Raw genomic sequence first — 8,502 nt, 5'->3', positions numbered from 1 at the left:
GTGTGTGATCGCACGCATTGTCCTCGTGCTAAGACCATTTCCCTTTTTATAAAAAAAAATATGTTTTAAAGGTTTAAGCACGTGTGTGATCGCACACATCGTCATCGTGCTAAGAACCTTTTCCCTTTTTTTTATATATCAAATACCAAAATAAATATTTTCAAATAACAAACATTCTCTCAGCTAGAACTACGTAACCCTGATTTCTCATTTTGAGAATACGTAGGAGTAAGGTCAATCCTTGTCGGGCACAAAAAAGAAAAAAATACTTTTTGTTTCTTTAAAATTTCATTTTCGGGGATTGCAACTTGTAACTTGTAAATCCATAAGAAAAAGTCCTCCTCAGCATCATTTACCTACGCAAACCATCACAAATCCATCTCTTAAACCATAAATCAAAGATTCAATCATGTTCATTCCTTTATCTTCACCACTATTCGAAAAAAGAAAAAAACCGAACAAAAAATAAACCACAAAGAGATCAACAACTTTAAAGGCCTGCAATCGGAGATACTCGTTATCTCATTCACCAACTCAATCACCTTGCTTTCATTTTTGCCCTCCATGGTTGTGTGTCTCGGACCTTCGTAGATCCTACTTAATGATTTCATTTAGTTGAAAACCTCGCAGATTTCCATTATACAAAATTGAAGTCTTTGAGATTTGAATAGAGAACTCATCAATGACATGATGCATGTTCGCAGAGAAAGAAACCAACTAGGAAACAAATGTTTGCATAGGGATTAAGACGGAGACGCATTGGCGTGGCCAACCGATGGTGCTTTCGATTACATCGTGGAGGCGTCAATTGTAACACCCCTCTTAGGGTATCATAGTGATTTATAAAAGGTTCATTTACTTCACGAAAATATAAATTTTAATATTATAAGAGGTGATTTATTTCAAATCAAAATTAGTACTATTTGTAATATAAAGATTTCAAATTTTATATAACAATGCTCCAAATACGATTTAAATAAAATCCCAAGAATTTTCCTAGCAAGCCTCTCCACTTTATGCATGTTGAACTTTATTTGTAACATTATCTGCTCTCGTATAACAACATGAGTTATACGATCATCGCACAAATACAAACAAGTTAGGGTGAGCAAGTTGGGGTGAGCCAACCAAAAGAAAACACAACATAGAGATAACAAATAAAACTCCACCAAAAAACTTAAATTGTTCATTCCAATCCATCAGTAATTCAATAACTCATATCCAAATCACTAACACATCATTCAAAAGGATTATATAATCTTAAAAACTTTTGGACCTTATAATTAAGGAGACTCAAATCCTCCCCCCACCCCCCACGTAGTTTTGGGCACGACTCGGTTCTCATCCCTCATACACAACTATCAGACAAATCATATTACTGGTCCTTCACACACAACTATTAGACCTATCTTGTTTATTGTCCTTCACTTGCAGCTATCGGACACATCACATTATTAGTCCTTCACACGAAGCTATTGTACCTATCTCGTTTATCATCTTTCACACACAACTAATGGACATCATTGGTCTTTCACACATAATTATTAAATCTGCATTGGAGTCATTCTCACATGCAACTTCAGACTTATCGAATTATGGTTTCTTATGATTAAAATTATTTTTAACAATATAATTTAAATTAATTAATTAATTATCATAAAAATTAAAAGAGTGATATAATATCAATAACTAATGGTGAGAAAATATTATACCATAAAAAAATAAATTTGAGATAAATGTTTTTGTATAATTAAAATCATTTTTCTCAAAAAAAATTTAAATGAATGAATGAATTAATTAACCCAAAAAATAAAAGGGTAAGAAAATATCAATAATTAATTATGAAAAAAAAATCTTATACTATAAAAGAAAAGAAACTTGGGATAAATGTTTCCTTACAATTAAAAGTAGTTTTATCAATAAAATTTAAATTAGTTAATTAATTAATTAACAAAAAAATTAAAAGAGTAATAAAATATTAATAATTAATGGTGAAAAGAAAAATCTTTACTATAATAGAAATAAAATTTGGATAAATGTTTTTAACTAAAATTATTTTTATTAATAAAATTTAAATGAATTAATTAATTAATTAACCCAAAAATTAAAGGATAAAAAATATTAATAATTAATCCCGAAAAAATATTATTCTATAAAGCAAAAGGAAATTTTGAATAAATGTTTTTCTATAATTAAAATTATTTTTATCAATAAAATGTAAATAACTTAATTATCAATAATTAATGGTGAAAATGTAAGAAAATATCAATAATTAATGGTGAAAAAGATCTTATACTATAATGGAAACAAAATTTGAGATAATTGTTTTCTATAATTAAAATTGTTTTCATTAATAAATTTAAATGAATGAATTAATTAATTAATTAGTACAGATATTATAAGAGTAATAAAATATCAATAACTAATCGTGAAAAAATATTATGTTATAAAAAGATGAATTTGGTATAAATGTTTTTTTATAATTAAAATTATTTTATCAATAAAATTTAAATTAATTAATTAACAAAAAAAACTAAAAAAAATAATAAAATATCGATAATTAATAATTAATTTGAGATACTTTACAAATGGTGGAGTTGTGGTACCAAAGCCAAAAACACGTTACATTCATTAACGTGTCATCTGGTAAGCAATTATTTCGGTTTGGTTTAGATGCAGCTTTTGTGTATAAGCACGTTACATTCATTAACATTTACTTGTTCTTTGTGGATGAACTGTTTGAAAAATTTTCCAGCTGAGAACTTCTGCATCGTTTGAAATAGTTTTTCCAATTTTCAGCTCTAGTACATGTTTCCTCAAGGTTTTGAATTTTATTCCACTTTCTGTCAACCCCTTAATGGAATGTGAATGAGTATTACATGTCTGCATGCTGTGTTCAAGTTTGAAAACAGAAAATGGAAAACATTATGAAGAAATGGGGCATTGTGAGTATACCCAAACTGTCCTTGGTGATCGAAATAAAGGGCACTCCTATTCTTCTGTTTTGTGGTTATTGTGGATGAATGTGCACTGAATATAGAATGCAATAGTACCATTCCTCTTTTAGTTCTGTCCTTGTTAGTTTGCAGTGTTTTGGACTTTAGAATAAGATTGAAAGTAAGAATAAATATTTGTACAGTTTGACAGTACCAATTTCCAGGAGCTCAACCATCAATGGCAATGGAAGACAAGCACAACCTCAAAGATAATAAGGAGCTTCAACCACTCTTAGTGTTTGGTCCTCCAATAATCTTCCCAATTTTTGAAGCTCAAAACTCTCACAAGTACCGTTTCCTCAAAGCTTTCTCCTCACAAGTTCCTCTCCACCAATTCCTCACTGAGCAAAAGGTTGACCCGTCATCCATTCAAGCCATATTGTGCAACCCTTCACAGAAGGTCTCAGCAGATGCTATTCGGTTCCTCCCATCACTCCGCATCATTGTGACCACCAGCGTTGGAACCGACCACATAGACTTGGTTGAATGCAGCCGTCATAGTATTCAGGTTGCCTGCGCTGCTGGAGATCATGCAGGGGATGTTGCTGATATGGCTGTGGGGTTGTTGCTTGATGTAGTGTGCAAAATTTCTGCCGCTGATCGACATGTTCGGAAACGGGGTCCCTCTATGCCCTTGAATGTTGTTTTTGGTTACAAGGTACTGCTCATTCTTCTACTTCTTCTATCTATGCATGTGCTTTTCATAACATGGTGTATCTGTTTTGTGCAAATCTGTCCGATCTCCTATTTTTCTACTTGAATGATGATTTTCAATGAGTGGAGTACCAAAATATAGCACCGATTTTCTATAACCCTCAACTATTTGTAAATATCTATCGGAAAGTACCAAATCCTGGATGGAGATCATTACATAAGGAGTAAAACCTACACAGTTGTGATTGTTAAAATCCAGTCAAAACATGTCTTTCTTAACAATATTAGCTATAATCATGTGTACATTTGATTGGAAGTCTTACACCAACTATCTAATGGTATTTAGGAACTAAAACACAAGCAGAGAATTGGACTAAACAGAGAGAGGTTTTATGAAAATGGAAAATACTATATTGAAAACAGAGTGCAGAAACGTTATATCAAAAGAAGAAAAAACAGTTACTGATAAAACAGTAACTTTAACTGACGTAAAGAAAAAAACTGCAACTAAGAATACAGTTATTTGAATTACAAAATGCACCCTAATACTTCCCCTTAATTCAAACCACTTAAAGGGAAACAACTCCAACTCCTTCCTTCAAAAAATCAAATCTGCATCCAGTCAGTGCTTTGGTGAATAAATCACCCAGCTGCTCTTCAGTTCGACAATAAGCCACTTCAACCTTCCCTTTGTTCACCATGTCCCTCAAGTAATGGAACTTGACCTCTATATGCTTACTCCTCCCATGACTTATGGGATTTCTTGCCAGATTAATTGCAGACGTATTGTCCATCATCAACTTCACTGAACTTTCATCTATAATCTTTAATGCATTCAGCAATTCCTTTAACCAAGTGCCTTGGCAAGCTGCATAACAAGCTGCAATGTATTCAGCTTCACAGCTTGATAATGCCACAACAGATTGTTTCTTTGAACACCACGAAATTGGTGCTTTGTTCACAAAGAAAATGTAGCCCGATGTGCTTCTTCGTTCTACAACATCTCCTCCAAAATCTGAATCACAATAACCTGTCAACTTCAGTTCGCTTGCTTTTGCACCATATGGAAACAGAATTCCCACCTNTGTCGTGCCTTTAATATATCTCATAATTCTCTTTGCTGCAACCATGTGACTTCTTCTAGGTTGATGCATAAATCTGCTGATTAATCCAACGCTGAATGCCAATTCTGGTCGANTGTTGCATAGGTATCNTAATGAGCCTACAATCTGCTTATACACAGTCTCATCCACCTTTTCTTCTGTTTCATCTGCATTCAGCTTAATGTTTGCTTCTAATGGACTCTTGGCCGTGTTGCACTGACTCATATTGAACCTTTCAAGCAATTCTCTTGTGTACTTCTGCTGGTGCATTACAATCCCCATATCAGTTTGACTGAATTCCATGCCCAAAAAATAGTTGAGCTCTCCCATGTCAGTCATCTCAAACTCAGACTTCATCCACNCCTTAAACNCTTCTATATGCTGCAAATTGGAACCAGTTACCAGTAGATCATCTACATAGAGACAGATGATCAAAATATCTCCACTTTGTTCTGCTTTCACATATACACCGTATTCAACTTTGCATCTCTCAAAACCACAGCTGATCAGTGATGAATCAATACGTTTGTTCCATGCTCTGGGTGCCTGCCTTAAGCCANACAGAGCCTTTTGCAGCCTATACACCTTGTTCTCCTTATCTCTTTCTTTGAATCCAGGCGGTTGATGCACATAAACTTCCTCTTCTAGCAAACCATGCAGAAATGCAGCTTTAACATCTAAATGAAACATCTTCCACCTCCTTGCACATGCGACAGCAACCACCAAGCGAATGGTTTCTAATCTCGCCACTGGAGCAAAGACTTCATCAAAATCAACCCCTTTTGTTTGTAGAAATCCTTTGGCCACGAGTCTGGCTTTATGCTTGGATATGGTGCCATCTGGATTGCATTTTTTCTTGAAAACCCACTTTAAGCTGATGCACCGCTTGCCAGGTGGAAGATTTACTAACCTCCACGTATTGTTTTTCTCAATGGATGCAAGTTCTTCTAACATTGCATTTCTCCAAACTGGCTGCTTCAAAGCTTCATCCAAATCAACTGGCTTTGTCCCAGCCATGAGTGCCATGTGTATCAGCTCACCATCTCCATCAATTCCATCATCTGTATATATCTCATACTCAGAAAACCTTGAAGGTCGTATAACCTGTCTTCTGGGTCTTCGAGAAGCTGCATTCAAATCATCGTTTACACCGTTTCCCCCAGTGATCGTAACTGGATCATCTTCAGCGTTTGAATCTTCTGACAATCCATGCAACGGTGTCTTCGTCATTCCTGAGCGCATGTGATCCCAATCCCAGCACTCATCCTCCAAAAACACCACATCCCTACTCAATACCATTCTCTTCTTTACAGGATCATACAGTTTGTATGCGCCTGTGTTGTGATAACCCATAAGCACCATTGGCTCACCTTTATCATCTAATTTGCACCGCTTCTGCTCTGCTACGTGTGAGTACACCAACGAGCCAAATACACGTAGATGACCAACAGCTGGCTTCACTCCGGACCATATCTCCANAGGCACCGCTCCTTCAATGNTTTTCGTTGGACATCTGTTTAGTAAATATACAGATGTCGATACTGCCTCTCCCCAAAAACTTCGTGGCAGATTCTTCTCTTTCATCAAGCAGCGCACCATGTTCATCACTGTTCGATTCCTCCTTTCAACTAAACCGTTGTGCTGAGGGGTATATGGTGCCACAACCTCATGCTTGATCCCTTCATCTTGGCAAAATGATTCAAACAACTGTGAGGTATACTCTCCACCCCCATCAGTTTTAAGAATCTTNAGCACCTTGCCACTCTCCTTTTCTACTTCAGCCTTGAATTTCTTGAACACATTTAATACCTCACTCTTAGCTTTGATTAGATAAACCCACATCATTCTACTGTGTTCATCCACAAATGACAGAAAATATCTGTTACCTCCCAAGGATTCCTCCTCAATTGGTCTGCAAACGTCTGAATGTACCACCTCTAAACAATCCTTTGATCTCTTCTTCACANAAGATTTGAANGNCTTTCTGGTTTGCTTNCCTGTTAAGCATGATTCACAAATCTTCTCTGGCACCGAGATATTTGGAATCCCAGTTACCATGCCTTTTTCTCTTAATCTTTGCAAATCTTTGAAGTTAAGATGACCAAGACGCAGGTGCCATAACCAGCTCTCGCCTTCTCCAACAGCTGANAGACANTGCAGTGTTTCTATTGCATCCATACCCACTTGAAATGTTCTGTTATCCGAGATTTCACTCCTCAGTATCAACCTATCATGATCATCATACAATTCCATCTTCCCTTTCTTTCCCATGATTACGGTGAATCCCTTCATAACTAGNTGTCCAACACTAATCAGATTGCATTTAAACTCTGGCACAAACAATACATTTGAAATTACTGCTTGTGAACCGTTGCTGCGTCTGATGATTATATCACCCATGCCTTCAACCACCAGCGTTCTGTTATCTNCAAATCTGACTTTGCTTTTCTTAGTGGCATCAAAATTAACCAGCCATTCCCTCTTATGCGTCATGTGGTTTGAACAACCAGAATCAAAGTACCAATTCTTGGTTAGTGGCTCCAAACTATCTGTGGTTGTCATCACCATCAGTGTAACAGGTTCANCATCNGATTCTTCTTGAGCAAGGTGTGCCTCCTTGCTTTGAAATCCCTTCTTCTGCTTTCCTTTACCAGAGTAGCATTCGGACGCAAAGTGACCCATTTTATGACAATTAAAGCACTCGATGTGCCTCTTATCTTTCTTCATTCGNTGTTGATCTCCCTTTGCTGAATCACTCTTCTCTTCTTGTTCCTCNGTAGTGGAATTATCCTTTCTCCATTTTCCTTTTCCAGCCTTTCCTTTCCACTTCTTGAAGTTTTTCTTTTCGTTACCTTTGAAATGATGAACCTTCAAAGCTTGTTCATCAATCTTAACAGGGTTTCTTTCACGCATTCTTAACTCATGAGCCTCAAGTGAACTTTGAAGCTCTTCCACCTTGAGTTTGCTGAGATCCCTTGACTCCTCAATGGCCACTACGATGTGGTCAAACTTCTGCGGCAACGAACGCATAATCTTTTCAATCAGCATTATATCTGAGATAGTTTCTCCGCAGCCTTTCATGTGGTTGACAACAGACACGATTTTGTTAAAGAATTCTCCCACATTATCAGCATCTTCCATAACCATATGTTCATATTGTCTTCTCAAAGACTGAAGTTTCACTTTCTTTACCTTCTCTCCGCCTGCATGACACCTTACCAGAATGTTCCATGCCTCCTTTGTTGTTGAAGCATTCTGGATCTTCTCGAAATGCACATCATCGACGCACTGATGGATGATGAAGAGAGCTTTATCATCCTTTCGTCTAATCTCCTCCTTCTGTTCCATCGTACCACCAAGATCGGACACGCCGCCGATTTCCTCCACAATTGCGCTGACACCCTGATACCGGAGCAACACCTTCATCTGTGCACACCATCTGTCCCAGTTTTTGTCTGTTAAGACTGGAAAATGTGCGACTGGTATATCAGCCATAGCAAATTTTTGTGTACGAATCTTGATCAAAAATCACCTTTCTTTGATCACCGTCAATCGAAACTGCAACCCCACACACTAGGCACCGCAAAGATTGACTCGCGAAAACTGACTCGTCACTCCACTCCCAGATCACTATTAACCTGGCTCTGGATACCACTAATGGTATTTAGGAACTAAAACACAAGCAGAGAATTGGACTAAACAGAGAGAGGTTTTATGAAAATGGAAAATACTATATTGAAAACAGAGTG

General features: G+C 36.5%; 1 protein-coding gene across 1 annotated transcript in view; it reads left to right on the top strand.

Moving 5' to 3' along the window:
- The first annotated feature begins 2,665 nt into the window (after positions 1 to 2,665).
- The window catches only part of LOC106779337 (glyoxylate/hydroxypyruvate reductase HPR3), a 7,632-nt gene continuing 1,795 nt past the window's right edge, over positions 2,666 to 8,502 (top strand). Inside the window, exon 1 of the mRNA XM_014667431.2 lies at positions 2,666 to 3,654. Within this exon, the coding sequence (XP_014522917.1) occupies positions 3,175 to 3,654 (480 nt within the window). The 5' untranslated portion in view covers positions 2,666 to 3,174. The remainder of the gene's footprint in view (positions 3,655 to 8,502) is intronic.

The sequence above is a fragment of the Vigna radiata genome, unplaced genomic scaffold, assembly GCF_000741045.1.
Source record: "Vigna radiata var. radiata cultivar VC1973A unplaced genomic scaffold, Vradiata_ver6 scaffold_194, whole genome shotgun sequence".
Classification (NCBI taxonomy): Eukaryota; Viridiplantae; Streptophyta; class Magnoliopsida; order Fabales; family Fabaceae; genus Vigna; species Vigna radiata.
Note: the sequence above shows the minus strand (reverse complement) of the source record. Positions and strands in the feature narration are given on the sequence as shown.